Below are 21205 nucleotides of genomic sequence, written 5' to 3'. Positions count from 1 at the left end.
ATATAGAAAGGTACACTATAAGCTTTCAAAAATTATCACCATATGAACACAGCTGTGTAACCATTATACTAGATCAGGATTAGCAGCACTTCCAAAGGCTCCCCATATCTCCCCAATTCCTTTCCAAAGATGACTGCTATCCTAATTTGTAATAACATGGATGAGTTTTGCGTGTTTTAAATTTTACACAAATGGAATCATGTTGTATGTATCCAATTTCCTTGACTCATTTTATATATGAGATCTAACCATTTTTTTGCACTCTGTAGTACATTCATTACAATACTGTCTAGTACTTCCATATTTATGATCTCATTTAGTCTTTCCTATATTTTACTTCAGAATAAAAAAGATAAGCATTTTGATCTAAATTAGTAGGCTACTTCAGGCCTCTCCAGCTTTAAGCATTATTGATTCCTGTGCCTGAGACAGATTCTTTTTTTTTTAATTAAAAAAATTTTTTTTAATTACATACATTTTTTACATCAGTTTTCATCTTGGTTATAGTCTCCATACAATTCCCACCCCCCTTCTTTTGATCCTATTCCCTCCTGTTCACCCCCCCCCCCCCGCAGTGTGTCTCTGGTTTATAGCTGCTTGTTGATTTTGATTTTTACTTTATTATAATTAGGTTTTTTCCTGGTCTCTTATTTAGGTTTTCTAAATTCCTGCTATGAGTGAGACCATCGTTATTTTTCTTTTTCTTTCTGGCTTATTTTGCTGAGCATGATCCCTTCCAGCTCCATTCATGTTGCTGCAAATGGCATGAGTTTATCTTTTTTGATTGTTGAGTAATATTCTATTGTATTACCACAAGAATTCCATTGTACTACATCTTCTTGGTCCAGTCATCTATTTTGGGGCATTTGGGTGGTTTCCATATCTTACCTATGTAAACAGTGCTGCTATAAACATATAGGTACAGGTGCCCTTTTGAATGAATGTTTCTGTGTCCTTTAGGTGAATACCTAGGAGTGGAATTGCTGGATCATATGGAAGCTCTATCTTTAGCAGGCTGAGGAATCTCCACACAGCGTTCCATAGTGGTTGGACCAGTTTGCACTCCCACCAGCAAAAGAGTTCCTTTTTCTCCACATCCTCGCCAACATTTGTTGTTACTAGTTTTTCTAATTTGTGCCATCCTCCCTGGTATAAGATGGTATCTCATGGTAGTTTTGATTTGCATTTCCCTGATTACAAGTGATGTTGAACATTTTTTTCATATGTCTTTTGGCCATTTGCATTTCCTCTTTGGAGAAGTTTCATTTTAGCTCTTCTGCCCATTTTTTGACTGGGTTATTTACTTTGTTTTTGTTGAGTCTCATCAGCTCTTTGTAGATTTTTGTGCTAAGTCCTTTATCATTAGTGTTGTGTGCAAAATTTTTCTCCCAATCTTTGGGGTGTCTCTGTTTCGGTTACTGTCTCTTTTGCTGTGCAGAAGCTCTTTAATTTGATGTAGTCCCAGCTGTTTATCTTTGCCTTCACTATCACTGCTTTGGGTGATGTGTCTTTAAAGATATTACTGAGGTGTATGGCATGTAGTGTTTTGCCTATATGTCCTATGTATTTTATGGTTTCAGGTCTTATGTCTAGTTCTTTAATCCATTTTGAGTTGTATTTTGTGCATGATTGTGAGGTAGTAGTCAAGCTTCATTCTTTTGCATGTAGCAACCCAGTTTTTCTAGCACCATTTATTGAACAAACTTTCTTAGCTCCATTGCATATTCTTTGCTCCTTTGTCAAAAATTAGTTGACCTTAAATCTGTGGGTTTATTTTTGGATTTTCTATTTGGTTCCACTGGTCTATGTGTCTGTTCTTGTATCAATACCATGCAGTTTTGATTACTATGGCTTTGTAGTATAGTTTGAGGTCTGGGAGTGTGACACCTCTATTCCCTTCCTTTTTTTTTTCAGGAGAGCTTTGGCTATTTAGGGTTTTTGGTGGCTCCATATGAATTTCATCAATATTTGTTTTATTTCTTTGAAGAATGCCATTGAAATTTTTATTGGAATAGCATTGAATCTGTAGATTGCTTTTGGTAAGATGGTCATTTTGATAATGTTTATTCTTCCAATCCATGAGCAGGGGATGCCTTTCCATTTCTTTGTGTCTTCTATTTCTTTTAACAGTATTTTATAGTTTTCTTTGCATAGGTCCTTTACCTCTTTTATTAGGTTTATTCCCAAGTATTTGATTTTTTTTTGTTTCATTAATAAAAGGGATGGTTTTCTTGATTTCTTCTTCAGATTTATTTTTTGTGTATAGGAAGGCTACTGATTTGTGTGTGTTGATTTTGTGTTCTGCTACTTTACTAAACTGATTGATTAGTTTGATTAGTTTTTCTGTGGAATTTTTGGGGTTATATCATCTGTGAATAGTGATAGTTTTACTTCTTGGGAGCTTTACTATTATGTGTCTTGCTGTATTTTTCCTTTCATTGTGGAAGCTTGGTTTTCTTCTTGCTTATTGTATGTCTGTTTTCAGAGCTCCTTCTTTGTGTTTGGGAAGTTCTCTTCAATTATTTCCTTGAATATTTTCTCTGTTCCTATGTCTCTTTCCTCTCCTTCTGAGATTCCTATAACTCTTATATTTTCTTTCCTCATGGAGTCAGATAGTTCCTGAAGTCTTTCTTCATTCTTTTTCCTTTGTACTTCTCTTTCCTTTTCTGTTTTGGTTCTTCATATTTCCTTTTTTTTTAAAGATTTTATTTATTTATACAAGAACTGGGGTACTGGCCAGATGCGCGGGAGGGTGAGAGGATTCACCAGAGACAGGGCAGGGAACACAACAGGCAGACTGATGAAATACACTGCTGAGAGGAGCAGCGGGCAAGGCTGGAGAGGCCTGCCGCGCCATGTTGGATTCTTGCCATATCCAGCCGGGATAAAACCCGTGCGGCAGAGGCTGCAGATAGCCTTACAGTGCGGTGCTCAACCACCTGCGCCACCAGGGAGGCCCGGTTCTTTTTATTTCTGTGTCTTCGAGAGTACTTACTCGTTCTCCATATCATCTATTCTGCTTTCATTGCTTTTCCAAAGTTCATTAGCTCCTCCATTAATCCTTTGATCTCCTGCATTTCTTTCACTTCCCTCTTTAGGGACTCAGTTTCATTCTTCTGATCATTGATTATTTTCCCCACATCATTCTCGACTTCTTTTAGTTTTTTAATCATGGCGATTTAAAATTCCCTATCGTGAAAACTCATCAGTTCCTCTAAGTCACTGTTGTTGCATTCTCTTTTCTCTGTGTGTCTTTTCTCTGGGGCCGTGCCTGGTTGCTTGTAATTTTTCTTCTCTCTGCTGCTCATTTTCTAATTTGTCCTATGCATTGGGACACTGTGTCGCTGGTACTAGCCGGCATCTCTTTGGTGTGCTCTTTCTGGGATATCAGGAACTGGTGGTCCAGTCGAGTCTAATATTGTTATACCAGAAGTCCAGTAGGGCAGTGGTGGTATGGATATGTTAATGGGTCGCTGTCCCTGAAAATCTTCTCCTTTTGTATTTGTTCAATTCCAGAGGTGGGTCTTGAGGTCCCACAGACTGCTCTGGCAGTGGCTGGATTGCCCGCTGGGCTCCAAATTGCTGGATCCCCCTCTGGGCTCTGACTCACTGCCAGGCCGGGCCTGGCTTGTGGGGCCTTCAGCTCACCTGATTGTGGGGATAGCCCTTTCTCAGTTCCAAAAAGCAGCTTTGGTGAGGTCTGGACACATGCAGAATTCCCTGTCTAAATAAGGTGCATCTGCTGGGTGCTTCCCTGTGCCTTGAGTCTGACAGATTCATTTTTGATGTTATTTGAATCATCATGTACTTTATAAGCCTTATACTAAAATCCCCTGTGTAAGCTGAATTATGCTCTTTAGTCTCCTTTCATTAACACCTATATTAGAACACTTTATCATGCTGAACAAAAACTAGTAGTATATCGCTCCACACTCTCCTACCCCCAACTTTTAATCTGGAAGCAGGCGCTGTATCTTACTCATTTGAATCCTCAAATGCTGGATACCAAGTAGATTAAAATTCTTGTTGAATTAATAAACAGATCATACTGCCGATGAAAGTAAAAAGTCTTTATCTGTTAGTGTAAGACTTTCTGATCTCAGTCCTTGTTCTCTCTCTAATGTCACTGTCACATTCCCTAAGCTCAGTCCCCTTTAACTATACTGGTCTCCTTGCTGCTCCTTGACAATACCAAACATCCTCCATTATGGTCTAAGCACTTGCGTAGAATATCTACAAGTGTCACTTCTCCAGTTCGTTTAGGTTTTGGCTACTATGTCAGAATATCACATTGCTTTTCTCTACCCTCTAAAAAAAATACCTCTTCTCCCTACACTCACATTCTACCCTTATCTCTGATCATTTACCCCTGAACACTTAGTGTCACTAGACCAATATATATTACTCATATGTTTTGACTTGTCTGTCTCCTCTCACTGGAATGTAACTTCATGAGAGTAGGGACTTTATTATCAAGTAGATTAAATGTTAAATTTTGTTAAATTGTTCTATCTCCAGCATCTGGAAAAATACCCGGAACATGCTAGGATTATATAACTACTTGCTGAGTGAATATAATACAATAAAAACAATGTTAGTAGATATGAATAGTGACAACAATGGCCACTTAGCCATCAGATAATTTAGTCCTTGTTAATTGCTGCTAAAAAAATACTTGTACAGAATGAATACTATTAAAACAACCACTGTTCTAAGAGTCTGAATGCATTAATACACAAATAAATACCTATTTTGTATATTTTGCTAGTTAGGACAAAGGAGCTCGAAATGCAGTTACATGTCCTAGATTTCAACCCCAGTTCTATCACATCAACCATTTCTCCAAACTCATTTTATCTCTATAAATAACACATTGCCTACATCCAAGCATTGTAAAAATGATGAGATAGTGTGTGAATATACACATTATAAAGTCCAATACAAATATAAAAGAATTAAACATCTCCAAAATGTATTTGAAAGTATTTGGGAAATAAAACATAAGAAAGTTCTAAATTAGAAAAATTTCCAAGTATTTAAAATTAAAACTTATAGTTGATCAGAATCTTATAAATGTGAAAATTATAAAATACAAATTTGAAAATACTGTTTCCTTAGCCTGACAATTTCATTGACATTAGAATATACAACTGACTAAAAGATATGAAATCTTTTTTATAATATAGAATTTACAGGCTACTCAAATAGAGTGTAGTATACTTACCCTATAGGTGAGAACTTATGTAGAATAAGATCAAGCTTTCTCTGTTCTTGCCAGAAATGTCTGAAGAGTAAAGGTATCCATGGAATCAAAGCTGTGGGACGAATTATGAAGGCAAGTGCCACCAGGGATGAGTACTTGACACTAGGAGCAAGGAAAATGTGTTGTCAAAATAAGGAAATTAGAAGTCATCTCTTACCTACTCTGTGATGAAACTTATTTTTAAATGAGAAGATTTTCCTTTTGATATTATTAGGTGAACATGGGCACGTTTCTCATACTTTCTGGTTATTAATTTTTGCCATCCATAAAAAAGAGAGTATCTCTAAGGTCTTTTCCAGCTCTAATGTCCTAAATTTAGTATTTTCAAATAGGAGTTATTCTGTGTCTTAACGTTGGTCTTGTTTGCTTGTGAATAACACAACTCTGTCAATTGCTTTCCTAATGGAAAAGTGATGAAGTCTCTCCTGAAGAGCCAAGAGTCACAAAAAGTCATTCTTTAAGTTAAAAAAATCACATTTAAAGAAACAATAGTAGCATTTAAGCAATGATAAACTTCTGAGTACATAAAACTTTTGTTTTAAGAGTAAGCAGCTAATTTTATCCAACTGAAAAATCTGTACAACTGATAAAAAGCCTATTATACAAATCTGTTACAATCATGTATAGAAATGTGGATTTTTTACTATTAGGGTTTCTTTCAATATATGTCCAAAGGAGATTATTTGATAACTTAAACATGAGGACTACAGTCAGTAAATTATCACATAGAAATATATTTAGCTCTAATAAAAATTAAAAGAAAGCCAAACACAACAACTTTGTGGTACCATTATATCCCTATTAGTTTAGCTAAGAGAATTTCTAAATATGGTGAGAAATTTTAAGGGCATGATTTCAAATCCAAATCCTTACAGAGACCAGTTAAGGCCACATGGGGCCTCTGATCTTATAAGGGAATCCTGGCCCAAAAGTGTTGGTAGGCCTTCCAACTTCTGAAGATAAACCAGAAATCTAAATTTTATATAAGATTTTCCCATTCAAAACTTTCCCAGTTTTCTTAAAAACAAGAAGAAACCCACCACTGTGCAGCTGAAATAAAGTACACTGTGGCTTGCCCTGACTTTCAGACAGCCTAATGGTGACTTCTGTTACAGTGAAACTGCCTAGAATTCCAGTGCTTATTTCTGTTCCTGACCTTGCTCCCTCACTCTTAAGTTCTCAAACTTGTTCTTTCTTTCCTTCCTTCCTTCCTTCCTTCCTTCCTTCCTTCCTTCCTTCCTTCCTTCCTTCCTTCCTTCCTTCCTTCCTTCCTTCCTCCCTCCCTCCCTCCCTCCCTCCCTCCCTCCCTCCCCCCTCCCTCCCTCCCTCCCTCCCTCCCTCCCTCCTCTCTTTCTTTCCTTTCTCTCTCTCTCTCTCTTTCTCTCTCTCCCTTTCTCTCTCTCTCTCTTTCTCTCTTTCTCTTTCCTTTCTCCCTTTCTCTCTCTCTCTTTCTCTCTCTCTCTCTCTCTCTTTCTCCCTCTCTTTCTCCCTTTCTCTCTCTCTCTCTCTTTCTTTCTTGAGTATTTTGACATAGGTCTCCGACTGGCACTCAAAATCAGTGACTGATTGATACATGCCCCACATCTTTCCCGCAGACCTATTCAGTATAATATTTAATAGTATTCAGTTTCCTCAGTCTTAAAATTCTGAAGTTGCCTTAAACATCCTCTTCTCATCCCACACATCCACTGTTTCCTTTCAATTTCCACTGCATTATTTTACATCAAGTCCTGTCATTAGCCTGGAATTTTTTGGTAGTCTTATTTGTACTGCCCAGAAATACTCCTTTAGTAACAACATCATTGTTGTCATCACTATTTACTGAGCACTTACTTTGTAATTGGTCCTGTGCTTTACACTTCACATAGATTCTAATTCTTATAAGAATGGTTTTATTCTCATTTTAGAGAAATCAGTGCTTAGATATTTTCATACCATCCTTACATCTGTAAATTTTAATGCTTTCATCATTTTTTTTTTGAGTTTGCAAAGTGTCATTTATTGTCAGATCAGGAGTAGTGCTTATGTGGAAATCTAGGGAAGAAGGCTTATAGAGGTGGGTATTTATCCCATATGACCTTCCCTTCCTCATTGAATCAGAGGAGGGTATCTGAGCGCTGGTAGGCAGTATAAAGCTGGTCAGTGTGAAAGCTATTCCCAAATAGGGACAATGACATTTAACAGGCCTAAATCAGGTTATCTAAAATTGAATGTTGGACAATTGGCACCGTCAAAATAATAGATGACTTTTAAAATGGATTCACAGACCAGACTATAAATGTACAAAAAAAAAAACCAACCCATTTCTCAAAACTGGCTTGGATTCTGCAAAATCTTCCCATTTATTTATGTAGCTTAGATATTTGTAGTTATCTTTCAGGCCAGGCCACAAAGCTAAGATGCCCATTTTCCTTATTTCCACTTTTAGCCTTATAGTAAAGTCCTTATTGTATAGAAAATTTTAAATGCCTATTCTTTTTTTTTTTAAATAATAAATTTTATTTTTATATTCCCCCATACGATTGCAAATGCCCCATTCTGACCCCAATCCCTCCCCTCCCGGCCCCCACCCCCAAAAAATTGTCTCTGGTTCATAGTTTTTTGTTGATTTTGATTTTCACTTTCTTATAGTTATTCATTTTCCTGGTCCCTTATTTAAGTTTTCTAGATTCCTGCTATGAGTGAGACCATCCGGTATTTTTCTTTTCCTTTTTGGCTTATTTCGCTGAGCATGATCCCTTCCAGCGCCATCCATGTTGCTGCAAATTGCATGTGTTTATCTTTTTTGAATGCTGAGTAATATTCCATGGTATATATGTACCACATCTTCTTGATCCAGTCATCTATTTTTGGGCATTTGGGCTGTTTCCAAAGCTTAGCTATTGTAAATAGTGCTGCTGGCCCTAAATGCCTATTCTTACAGCCAAGAATATAGTGTAGAAATGATCTGGGGTATAGGCCAAAGGTGAGGGGGTGGCAGTGGTGAGAGGATTCACCAAGACAGAGTGGGAGCGGAACAGACGGATCTAATAAATTACACTGCTAAGGGGAACAGTAGGCAAGACAAGAAAGGTCTGCTGTACCACATGTGGGTCAGCTCCCTGGGCAGGGATGGAACTCAGGCCGCAGCAGTGATAGTGCTGAGACTTAACCTCTAGGCCACCAGGGAGGCCCTTTATTTGGTTCTTAAAATGTTTTTTAATATGAGGGTGTATACTAGCTTCCTTCACTCGAAATCATTTTGATTTTCTCCCTTTGTGTATCCTAAATACTGCTACTACAAGAGAATTCTTTCTAAATCAAGTTTGATTATGTCATGCTTATCAAAAGCCTCCAATGGTTCCTTACTATCTATAGAATAAAGTCCAAAATCTGAAGACAGGCAAAATCCCATTCCTTATCCCTTTTCTTCTCACATGTATCCTGCCGTACACTAGCTACTCTGGTAGCTTGTATTCTGTGCACAGAATACACTGAAGCCCTTTTATAGCTGTGCATTACTCATGTTATCCCCTTTGCTTGGTATTTGCTTCCCCAGTTTATATTAACCCAAATCAGGTCCATATATTCCCATTTTGCCTTTCTAGATCAATTCTCTTCTACTCTTCACCTGCTCTATGTATAGGAAGGCTGAACTGTATGGTCTGTACCTATGTACTGTACCGCTTTCTGGCTTATGATTGGTTTTGGCCAACTGGAGGGCAGAAGCTTTGAGTCAGCATATTTTATTCCCCTGATGTTCTTTCTACGATGGCTAATAGCCCTCTCTTGCAGAGACCTTCTCTTAAAATTACAGCTCTGTATGTGGTAGCCATTTCTTTTCCTTGCTCCAAAGGATAATGAAAACTTCCTGTTGTGGCCAGCCTTGGGGTACTATGGTATCCCCCTATTGGCTTTTCTAAGCATTGATTTCACCTTTGTAACCAGTACTTTTATTAAATTCTCCTAAGTTACCCAGTTTGATTATACTGTTTATTGTATGAACGCCAGGCAGAGAGATACCAATGTGCTGATATTATTTTTCAAAAACATGCTTTCAAGTTTTGTACATTGTTATTAACAGTAGTTAAACTCACCTGCTCATAGACTTTGAACCTTCCAAAGGGTAGTAGAAAAGAGCAATTATAGTGAGAACAGTTTCCATGGTGTTTGTAAGAGTTCTGGTACAGCAATACCATGTGAACCAAGAGCATAACTGGCAAAAAAACTAAAAACAATTATGAGCAAACATACAGATGGAGTGGGAAGGGGAAAGGTTTAGTAAAACCTTCTATGGAAAACAGCAACCAAGTTTTCTTGCAAAATTCAAACCAAAAGGTAAATGATATTAAAAGCAGGCATGCTCAAACATTGTTTATAAGAAGTTATATCAAACACTGGTCTATGATATCAGATTGTTATTTGTTAAAATTAAGCAACTCATACCTTTCAGGTATTTTTTTATGGTACTGTGCTTCACTTAAATCGTAATTTCTATTAAGAAAAGATACAGAGTTTTTCTTTTAAAGATTTGTTTATTTATTTATACAAGCACTGGGGTACAGTCAGAAGCGTGGGAGGGTGAGAGAATTCACCAGAGCCAGAGCAGGGAGCAGAGCAGGCAGAAGGACCTAAGTACACTGCTAAGGGGAGCAGCGGGCGGCAGGAGAGGTCTGCGCGCCATGTGGGACCCTCCTCCAGTGGCCGGGGATGGAACCCGCACTGCAGAGGCTGCGGGCAGCTTTGCAACCCAGCGCTCAACCGCTGCACCACCAGGGAGGCCCAAGATACAGATTTATTTTTAAGGATAAAGGTGATATTGATCATACTATGATGCTTTTTCAAACATTTATAGGAAAAGATAGATTATAACTGTACATTCTTATCTTCAAAATAACTTCACAATAGCACTCTTTAATGAACAGAATAGCACTCTTTAACTTCACTCTTTAATGAACAGATTTTTTTATGCTAGAGTTTATAGAGAATTGAATTCATAATTTTCCTAACCAGTATTCCGCAAATTGTCTAATACTGACAAGTATTTTGACTGGGTTTTTTTTTGACCTTGGACTGGAATATTATCCTATTTTTGATTAAAAAATTAAGAACACAGGAAGAAATAACTATCAGAAGGTATCATTAATTATTTAATTTAGAAAACTAGACTAATAAACCAGGTTTTGTAATAATATGCAAACAGAAGCATCATTTATTCTACAAAACAAATGTCTTAAAGGGTGTTAAATTTGTGGTATTAGGGCCTCCCCGGTGGTGCAGCGGTTGAGCTCTGGGTTGCGAACCTGCCCGGCTGCTCCCTGGCCACCAGAGGAGGGTCCCACATGGCGCGCAGACCTCTCCTGCCGCCTGCTGCTCCCCTCAGCAGTGTACTTCAGTCCTTCTGCCTGCTCTGCTCCCCGCACTGGTGAATTCTCTCACCCTCCTGCGCTTCTGACTGTACCCAGTGCATGTATAAACAAACAAACAAACAAACAAATAAATATAACATGCCTCTATTAAAAAAATAATAATAAAAAACTAATTAAAAAAAATAAATTTGTGGTATTAGCTTCCTGTCCCCAAATATAGCCTTAAAAATGTTCCCAATTTTTGGGAGTTAAAGGCTTTTTGTAATCTAGAAGAACCTAGTGTGTACTGCTACCTTGGAGGGAGGATTTCAAAGGCATTATGCTTTTGCCATTTTAGGTTGAGCTCTCAGCAGTGTATATAAATACAAAATAAAGCAAGTGACTTTGAATCAATTAAAGCAAGGACTTAGTCTTTAAACCACTGAATTTTTAAAATACTTGCAGAAATGTCCTGTTAATAAACTTAATATTTAATTAATAAATTATATGTCAGAAATGTGTTGGCAAATTAGCTACTTGGAATTTGTAACATTTTCCAATTGAAACAATATAAAAACAGGTTGTAAGATTTCTAAGCTGGCTCATATAAGTTTATCGAATTTAAGAAACTGTGTGAAGTAACCATAATACTACAGAATCCAGTCACTTCTCAGGTTATGGCTTAGGTGGGAAAATCCATTCAATATTTGAATGGGAGATCAGGAATCTATCCACTGTGAAATAAGCAAAAAGACAAAAGATAATTTTCTATACCTCACTTTCTCTCTTACAGAGCTCAGCTACTTCTAATATTCTAGCCAGAGGTGCAAAGGTTCTCAGGCTAAGTTTCTAGTAGCTGGAGGAAGAGTGAACAAGGCTTAAAACCAGCTGACATCATTTGTGAGATAGGCAATTGATTTCGAACTGCTACTGAATTTTATGGAAAGTGAGGCAAAAACTGATGATTTTGAAAAGAGAAGGTGCTTCCCAAAATCTGTTTCTTAGACTTAAGCCTCTGATGGTGTTAGAGGGCATCAGTGCTTTTTATCACCTGTGGTTCACTCAGAATGTGAGAGATGACATGCACCACTTGAATTTTATTGTTCTTAATTATGGAAGTATTTCTATAAAGTTGTATGAATTATCTTCGGAAGCTGTTTTGGAAATTGATGTTTTTCATATGTTTCAATGTCCACAACAACAAAGTGACTGGTGTATAGTTTTAAAATGTGTAGGACTTACCACCCATCTTGCCAATTGCTGATTCTCTAATTGCTTCATTAATGAGTAAAGCCTTATGTCTGCTACAGCAGACAGAAGTGCTTGGGCAAGTCTAGGAATCCAAATCTTCGTCATTTAAAAAAAAAAAGAAGACAATATTAATAACATCTATTGGTTCACAATGAATATAAAAAAACAACAGGCTAATCAAATGAACTATCAATTTAATGTCTTAGAATAAAATTAGACACTATTCTTCTCCTGTCTAGTAGCTGTATAATGCAAGTCACATGTATAATTTTAAATTTTATAGTAGCCAAATTAAAAAGTAAAAAAAAAATCCCCAAGTAAAATTTTAATTTTTTCCCCTAATCTAAAATATTGTCATTTCAATATTAGAATTTATAGAAAAAATTTACATCCTAGATCTTTGATATCCAGTATGTATTTTACTAGCCATATGTGGCTTGTGTCTACTATGTTGGACAGCACAGCTCTTAGCCATCCTTAATTCTGTGGACATACCTTATGTAATTGAGAGAAAAGCTATTTGGAAAGAGTACTAGGCTATGAAAGTAGACCCAGGGCCTAGTTTTAGCTCTGCCTTTAATATGCTGTGACCTTGTTTTATTTATTTCACTTTTCTGATCCCATCTAGTTTCACAATTATATAAATTATGTTTAAAATTATCAGTATACGAGCATGAATAAATGTCTGATAGCATCCTAATGTTTCCCTATGTGGTGAAATTCCAGGCAGGACAGAGGTTTTGGGGGATAGTGGGGACAAGGGGAGGTTTCCTTTAAGTCCCAAAATGGCCAGGTATATCAGCTGTAGATGGGTCTTGGAAGAATAGAAAGTTTTTCTCTCTTGAAGAATTCTTCATAATATAATCTACTTCTTGGGATATAAAATCATCCTTGATGACATTATGTATATTTGCCCATGGTTCTAGACTTTATGGATATCTTGCATAATCTAGAAGGCAGTGGGTAACCCTGAGAGGGGAAAATAGTGTTCATAGCACTGAGGAATGGGGAGAGTACAATCCTACATAGAGAAATTATCCCAGAAACTTAGTGTCTTTCCAGGTTACAAACAGACAGACATAGATAAACAAACAACAAACATCAAACCAAAACACCAGGACTGTACAGGAAATGAAGGAGACCCAATCTCTCAGTCCATTTGGATAATATTTTGAAAGTGAGGGTAGAGAAACTTGCGCACTTTTAGTTCCTCCTTTGTGTCCTCTCTAGGTGATCCAGGGGCCGTAGAAATTCATAATTTAGGAATCACAGCCTTGCTTAATATTAATGCAAAATTCCTACATAGCAGAGCAATTAAATTTTTGTCAATTTTTTCTAAATTTTAATTTCAACACTAAATCCTCATGTATTTAGTATTTAGTCTTCATGAGCTCATATAACATGGCCTTTCATTCACAAGTTGTAAAAATAAGGTACAACACAACTCTTAAGTGATTCTTTTATGAGGGAAATATTCTCTTTTTTTGTCTTTTTGTTTGTGGAGGAAATACTCTTCTTCTAAAGTTCAAATAATATATAATGTGGTCATTCCGAAAATTGAAAATTTGCATTTCTTAACACATAGAACACTTAACGTTCAGGCACAGGCTTGTGTTTTAACACATATTGAAGATTTATACATCACAGTTTATCTTTGGGACCATAGGCTTTCCAGAAGTCAGTGTTTAGCAGCAGTAGTCTTTTAAAAACTAACTTCATGATACCAATAATATTTAGTTAATATACATTAGCTTTTAAAAAGAGATGAAATAGCAATTATTTTGATTATTTTTATTTAAACTTACCAGCAATTGAACACTATCTTTCCCCACAAGATGCAGAACCTTGTAAATGCTTGCAAAGATTAAAGGGTAAGTGTAACCCCTTATTTTTTCTGTCCATTCCCAGGTCAAATAACCATAAGTACTAACATTAAGGACTAATGTTAAGTAATATTGAACAAAATCTGTTTTCATTTCCATATGTAAACTTTTATTTCTTGGCAAAGCGGTATAAAATGGTATTTTATACTGGATATTTGAATTAAAAATGCATTTGGTCAAATGAATCTTTAAGGTAGAAATGTGTTTTGTCTTCATCTATATCCTCCAAATTACTGAGCACTAGTTAGAGATTGTTCAAGTACATTAACATCAAAGAAAGAAGAAATATTAAGATAAAATAATGGCATACTTTATTAAAATTATTTGGAGAAAATATGGTTAACTGATTGAAAATATGTAATAAAATGAACACAGTTTCTAAGATGAAAACATATTCCTAGTCTGAAAGACAACTACAAAGGATATTTGAAAACCATGTGATGTGCAACTTCAAGAGACTGCCAATATTCATCTGGAACGAAACTCGTCTGGACTAAAAAGCAGTTACATATTCGTAATGCTATGGTAAACAAGACTAGATAAATGTTTTCACCAAGAAGATCTGAAAAACAAAACAAAACAGGTAACTGGTACAAAAAGTCAGGCAGATTCCACATGTGGAACTAAAATCTGCTGTTTTGGCTGTCCCTCTCGCAGGCACTGTTACGCATAGTGGGGAACTCTGCCCCATCACACCACCCTTCAAAGCCCACCTGGGCCAAAAGTTACATAAGGGCCAGAACTTCACTGGGTGATTATTAGTTACTTAATTTAACCAGTCTTCCAACTTATTGTATAAGGAGAATATTACAATGCTGAAAAAGATTGGAGTGACTAAGACTTTAGGTTTCCATGTGTATTAAAAGAAACCAGTTAACAAATTACTGAGGAAGCAACTCTATATATGACAAACTGACACATAAAATGGTCCTCTACATCTGAGAATAGCTCTTATTGATGCTAACTCAATACCAGGCACTGGGTTCATTCCTTTATATTATTTAGGCTTCAAAATAACGCTAAAGGATAGGTATTATTTGCCCCGTTTTACATATAGAGTATACAGAGACTCAGAAGTTAAATCACATGGCCCAAGTCAAAAAGGTGGGGCTCAAAGTCAGGGCTCAAAACCAGGGCTGTCTACTGACTCTAAAGGTCTGTTTTTTTTTTTTTTTAATATTTTTTAAAGATTTATTTATAGAAGAACTTGGGTACCGGCCAAAGGTGTGGGGCATGAGAGGATTCACCAGAGACAGAGTGGGGAACAGAACAGGCAAACTGACTGAAATACACTGCTGAGTGGAGCAGCAGGCGAGACAGGAGAGGTCTGCTGCGCCATGTGGGTCAGCTCCCAGGCCGGCAGGGGGATCGAACTCGCACGGCAGATGCTGGCTGTGGACAGTTTCACCGTGCTGCACTCAACCCCTTACACCACCAGGGAGGCCCTAAAGGTCTGTTCTTAACTACAAATGGATAGCCTGCAGGCTTGTATACAGAGCACTTCTTAAAAATTTGAATTTAGTTGCCAACAATTAAAAATCAGATTTTAAAAAAATAGGTATTGCAGTATTTCAAAACTAGGACCTGCAACAAACAGCTCAATTGGAAACAACTGATTGGTACTGAAATACAGGATTACTTTGATTTACTTAGTCTTCCCTGACTGACCTGCGTATTTCATTTTACAACCAGCCTCTGATCCACTATTTTTCTGGGTTCCTGCCACACTTGTTCCTCATTGTACAAGAACACATTTTAAGTGTTTCTCAGATAATTAGTATATTCAACACAACATGCGTGCCCCTTTAGAGCTTTCATCATCCAGAAATACTGACACTACCCTCCCTACTGAACAGGATCACCCATCAGAAAATCTTGTTCTCAGCCCCAGTCCCACCCCGCTGTGGATTAAGGTATAAGAAACAGTATTCAGAACTAACCCTTGAACAACAGATCTTGAATACCGAATTTCAACTGTACGTTTGTTACAAGTATGGTAATCTACCAACGTTAGTATCTTTCACTAGGATAGGGATCCAACAAGGGGTGAGTTAGGGAGCAAGAGAGCTCCCGCCCAACTACTAAAAGTTCCCCAAAAGCTCCCCTTCCTCACTTTTTATTTAGCAAAATGGTCCTTCCTTTTCTTGGTCTCAGGTTTCCAGAAGGTGAACTACGGATTTTTTTCTTCATACAGCCTGCATCCTGCCTGGCACATAATGAGTTCATCTTTATATTAACACCCCTACACACACACCCACACCCACCCCCCACACACCCCTACAGACACCCCCCAAAAAACGTCACTTCCTGTGGTGGCTGTTACCCAGTCCAAAGAGAAGGCAGAGGTGGCGGCAGAAAAAAAGAAATGGGGCGGGAGTCAGGGTTAGTGCCTTTCTAGAAAGCAGACACCCCATCGCTTGGAAACCTTGGTAACTCCTGGCCTGGAAGCCCCCCTCTCTAAAATGGTAATGATCATACCCACTCACAAGGCTACGGGGAGGGTGTCATAAAAGCAATGCAGAACACAGCGCCAGTAAACTGGCTGAGATCAAGACCTTGTCTCGAGCCCGCTGCGATTTCTTGGCCCCCGGCCCCACGCGCACCCCCCAGCAGAGGGGAGCCCTGCCTGAGGACTCGGCTTCCCTCCCTCACCTCCGCGGTGCCAGGTGCTCTTCTGGTATAAGGTCGACTTTCTCTTTCGCAGCTTCATTTTCTCGTCGGAGCGGCTCTGCAGACCGCGGAAAAAGAGGTTGCCATCTCGCTCCATCCTGCGTCTGCTCGGCGGTCCGCTAAGGTTCTGCCGCGGCTCGGTCCCTGAGCGGAGGCTCGCGAGCCGCGGCCGCGCTTCCGCGCCTAAGTTTGGCCTGTGCGGGCAGCCGTCGCCCGCAGGCGCGGGGGAAGCCGGGAAGGGCAGGTCTCCGCGCTCAGCCCTGACGTAGACTCCGCGGCCGCGGCGCGGGCAGCCGCGCTGAGACGCGTTGCTTGGGGTGTCGCCTGCCCTCGCCCTTCGGGGTTGCTTTTCGCGAGGCCGCTGCCAGCCCTTGACTTCGCGGGCTCTGAGCCCGGGAGTCCGGAAACTTAGAAGGAGCCGGCTGTTACCTCTGCCTGTGCAGCCGGGAGGCGGGGTCCGCTGCGCGGTGCGGGAGCTAAAGGGGCCCAGCGGTAATGGTGATAGTGGTGATAATAATAAACGTGTGTTTATAATTATAAACGTTAATTTATAAACGTCTCACCGTTTGGGTGATCTCACACTGTTTGTGGCCTGCTGTACAAATGTGGAAAATAAGGTTCCAAAAGGTTAATTCTGGGTTACTTAGTTGTGGGCAGAAGGCGAAGCTGCTTTCCTATTTCCCTGTGGCTTCATTATTTTCCAAAGAACTGACTTGCAAATAGCTCATTTTTTACTTAAAAAATATGTTTATTTATGCATACAAGAACTGGAGGTCTAGGGGCGGGGGCGGAGGTGTTGGGGTGGTGAGAGGATTCACCAGACAGAGTGGGGAGAACAGGTGGATTGACTGAAATACACTGCTGAGGGGAGCAGCAGGTGAGACAGGAGAGGTCTTCCGCGCCATGTGGGTAGCTCCTTGGCAGGGGTGGCACTCAGGTCTCAGTGGCCGGGATAGCATGATACCGCTGAGACTTTAACCCCTGTGAGCCAGGAGGGAGTCATCCTTTCCTTTCCTTTTTTTTTTTTTTTTTTTAAATGAAGACAAAACCCAAAAAATCTTAACAGTAGTTGTTGAACCAAGTCTTGCTTGGTGAATTTGTCATTTATCTGGTTAACTGTAGATGCAGGAGAAAACAGCCTTTTCTTCCCCAGAGTAGTTTAAATTACATTTGAGCCCTAAGGAAGGACAACCTAGTTTCTAGTACCAGTTGTGCTAGTAATGGTTTTTGTGATCTCTGGCTGATATAGAAAGTCGTGAGATATTAACATGAAGAAAATATGTAAATCCTTCGCTCTGCTTACCTCATTCATAAACATCTACCTAGTTTTTCCAGACTAGGGTGTTGGACAGTAATATAACTAAGTACTGGAGTTTTAACTATTCAATTAAAACCAGCCAAAATCCCCATTATATTTTTGGCAAAAATAGATAGCAAATGTTACATATTTAATGTCTGATTGTACCTTGTATATTATCAAAAAAATTCAAAATCTTTTAGCTTATGTTTTTTTAAAGATATATTTATTTATGCATAGAAGAACTGGGGTACAGGCCAGAGTTGGGGGGGGGTGAGAGGATTCACCAGAGACAGAGTGGGGAACAGAACATGCAGATCAACTGAAATACACTGCTGAGGGGCATAGTGGAAGAGTCAGGAGAGGTCTTCTGTGCCATGTAGGTAGCTCCCTGGCTGGGATTGAACTCGTGCTGCAGTGGCTATAAATAGCTTCATAGGTTGCATCTTATCTATGTATTGTCAAAAAAATTAAGGAGTACAGAAGCACTAATGATTGTTTTCTACTTCCATATAATATTGGCTTACACTTTCAATTATTTTTTTAGTTGGTTTTATGGTACTCCTTCAAAGGCATGAAGATGCCTCTCCCTCCTCACTTTTGCCCTTTTAAAAATTATCATTTAAAATCATCGAGAACAGTCTATAGTAGGAGAGGATTTAGTTTTGTCTTACATCCTCTACCCCTAATTTCCCATACTCCCCATATAAATTAAATTTTTTTTTTTTAATAGAGGCATGCTTTATTTATTTGTTTGCTGGTTTGTTTGTTTGTTTTGTTTATACATGCACTGGGTACAGTCAGAAGTGCGGGAGGGTGAGAGAATTCACCAGAGCCAGAGCAGGGAGCAGAGCAGGCAGAAGGACCTAAGTACACTGCTGAGGGGAGCAGCGGGCGGCAGGAGAGGTCTGCGCGCCATGTGGGACCCTCCTCCGGTGGCCGGGGAGCAGCCGGGGATCGAACCGGCGCCGCAGAGGCCGCGCGCAGTTTCGCAACCCAGCGCTCAACCGCTGCGCCACCATATAAATTACATTACTACTTTAGTTAAAACATTAAGTGCTGTTTGCATATTATTGCTACAAAGCTTGTTCACTGTGGAGCAAAGTAATGACATGAAATCTTACAGAAAGGATAGTTGCTGAGTTGCTGCTTTGTTTCCCTTTTTTTTTGTACACAGATATGAAGAAATTTACTGGATGTTGAATATAATTTTGCAAAACCATCTTTTTACATTGTGTGGTATTTGTTGAAAAAATGTTTGGGAGAGTGAGTTTTCCTCAACTGCTTTTTGCTAGCATCCTTGGAATTGCCGGAGGAATATATATTTATCAACCAATATTTGAACAGTATGCCAGAGAGCAGAAGAAATTAAAAGAAAAGCTGGAGTTGGCACAAGAATCAGAAGAAAAGAGAAGTTAATGCTATATATTGCTGAACTGTAAAAATGGAATTGAAGTTCCGTTCTAATTATACTTGACTAAATAATCTAGTAGAAAATTTCTCAAATGTATTTTAAAATAAATCATAATGATTTTAAATGATTCTTGAAATTAGCACTGTCAGTTTTAATGTTTATTGTACTTTATATGCCACTTTGTCTTTTCATCAGGAGAAATTAGTGATTTCCTTTTAAACAGAAATGAGTGTCTTAAGGAATATTTTGTTTCCTATTGAGTCTTATTTTTCTGGAAATGCAGTATGTTTAGTATCATAGGGTACAGTCTGGATTATTTATAAAATAGCTGGAAATGATGTTAACAGTATGTTTATAGATAAAGTCAACCAAGTTAACCACCTCAGGCAGAATACCTGTCAATTAACTTGTAGTTTGTCTGTTTTAACAGTGTTTGTCACCAGTCTTTCAACCCTGACCCTTTCTTTTCCCAGGGAGAATGGAGAAGTAAATTGCAAATTGAAGTGGTTTAGATCAATTTGAAGTTTTGGAGCGGGTAGATGATGTTGTCAAAGTGGCAGATATGACACAGATATGTTTAGCTCACCAAGCAAATTTGCATTAATAATGGTTCTAAGAAAGGAATTACTTTGTTATGAAACATAGTTAAAGGTTTTTTGAAATTGCTAAAAAGTTGATTTTTTTTACCCTAACAATATTTATATTTTCAAAGGCAGCTATAAATGTAATTACCTTTGCAAAATGCTTTAAATCATTTTAACTTATTGATTTCTTTTTCTTGAATGCAAATTCATTATAACTTAATTCCAACTATCTATGTTAAATGGAGACCAGGATGAATAATTTAGAAAAAACGACAAAAGTAGTAATGTTTATTTAAAAATACAAACAATACAAAAATGGGCAAAATGGACATCGATTTGATTAGCACCAGTTTAATGTGAGCTTTTAAGACCATTTTTCTTCAATGTACTATATATACATACATGTGTATATATATCTCTGTGTGTGTGTGTGTGTGTGTGTGTGTGTAAAATTCAGGTACCCAGTATCTGTATCATAGTCTTAGTTCGATTGGCTCCAGGTAGACTAGGGTTGTGTACGATGAGTCTTCACATTGTGGGACCCAGGTTCAATGAGCAGCTCCTATCTGGAATATGACAGAGTAAAAAGGAGAAAGAAATTGAGGGAACTTGGAATTGAAGCTTTTGCTCAGTGTTGGCAAATGTCACTTCTCATGTTCAGTTGGCTTTAAGATGCACAGTGAAGTCACATAACAATGGGCAGGAATAAGTAATCCTTTTATATTCAAGAAATGATAATCCTGTACAACATTTAGTTAATTTGAACTACTTTGATTTCCCCCTCTTTTTTTTAAAGATGTATTTATTTATACATACAAGAACTGGGGTACATGCCAGAGATGCAGAGGGGAGAGGATTCACCAGAGACAGAGTGGGGAGCAGAACAGGTGGAATGACTGAAATACATTGCTGAGGGGAGCAGCAGGCGAGACAGGAGAGGTCTGTGGACCATGTGGGTCACCTCCCTGGCCATGCTACAACTGTATAAACTTTGAAAACATGAGAGAAACTGGACATAAGATGTCATATTGTGTGATTCCATTTCTATGACATGTCCAGAGTAGGCAAGTATATAGAGACAAAATATTAGCTCTTAGGGACTTTCATTACATTTAGGTAATGAAAATGTTCTAGAACAAGGTGGCTGAACACATAAACACATGAAAAACTACTGAATTTACATTTTGAAAGGATGGACTTCATTGTGTGAAAGTTATATCTCAATAAAACTAGCATTAAAAAAGAAAGTGCATCCAGAACCGCAGCTACAATTGAGGAAGTTCATTGTTTTATGTCACAATCCATTTGTGTGTGGCGGGCCTTTGGGTGGGTGTGTGTCTGTGGTAAAATATATGTAACAAAATTTACTATTTTAATCATTGTTTTGTGTACAGTAGCTTGCAAGGCCCAGAGAGCTGAACTGCATGGGGATACAGTTCAATTCTTTGCTCTAAGTTCAAACATCCCTAAATCTTTGAAGATGGCATTCTGCATGAATTACTTCTAATTTTCTGTC

The 21205-nt window shown here is 38.3% G+C and overlaps 2 protein-coding genes across 2 annotated transcripts in view; one reads left to right on the top strand and one right to left on the bottom strand.

Moving 5' to 3' along the window:
- PIGB (phosphatidylinositol glycan anchor biosynthesis class B) overlaps nucleotides 1-16491 on the bottom strand; it is a gene marked incomplete at both ends in the record, with an annotated part of 29798 nt that extends 13307 nt beyond the window's left edge. Inside the window, 6 exons of the mRNA XM_084239998.1 lie at nucleotides 5225-5365; nucleotides 9340-9470; nucleotides 11833-11937; nucleotides 13647-13767; nucleotides 14142-14286; nucleotides 16377-16491. Coding sequence (XP_084096124.1) covers nucleotides 5225-5365; nucleotides 9340-9470; nucleotides 11833-11937; nucleotides 13647-13767; nucleotides 14142-14286; nucleotides 16377-16491 — 758 coding nt within the window. The remainder of the gene's footprint in view (nucleotides 1-5224; nucleotides 5366-9339; nucleotides 9471-11832; nucleotides 11938-13646; nucleotides 13768-14141; nucleotides 14287-16376) is intronic.
- Nucleotides 16492-18945: 2454 nt separating this feature from the next.
- Nucleotides 18946-19110, top strand: PIGBOS1 (PIGB opposite strand 1; the record flags this gene model as incomplete). The annotated part of the gene is made up of 1 exon (XM_084239809.1): nucleotides 18946-19110. The coding sequence occupies one exon, from the start codon at nucleotides 18946-18948 to the stop codon at nucleotides 19108-19110; it is 165 nt and encodes a 54-aa protein (XP_084095935.1).
- Between the last annotated feature and the right edge of the window lie 2095 nt (nucleotides 19111-21205).

The sequence above is a fragment of the Talpa europaea genome (genome assembly GCF_964194135.1).
Source record: "Talpa europaea genome assembly, chromosome: 8".
NCBI classification, from domain to species: domain Eukaryota; kingdom Metazoa; phylum Chordata; class Mammalia; order Eulipotyphla; family Talpidae; genus Talpa; species Talpa europaea.
The sequence above is the reverse complement of the archived record's forward strand: the minus strand, read 5'-3'. Positions and strand labels throughout refer to the sequence as shown.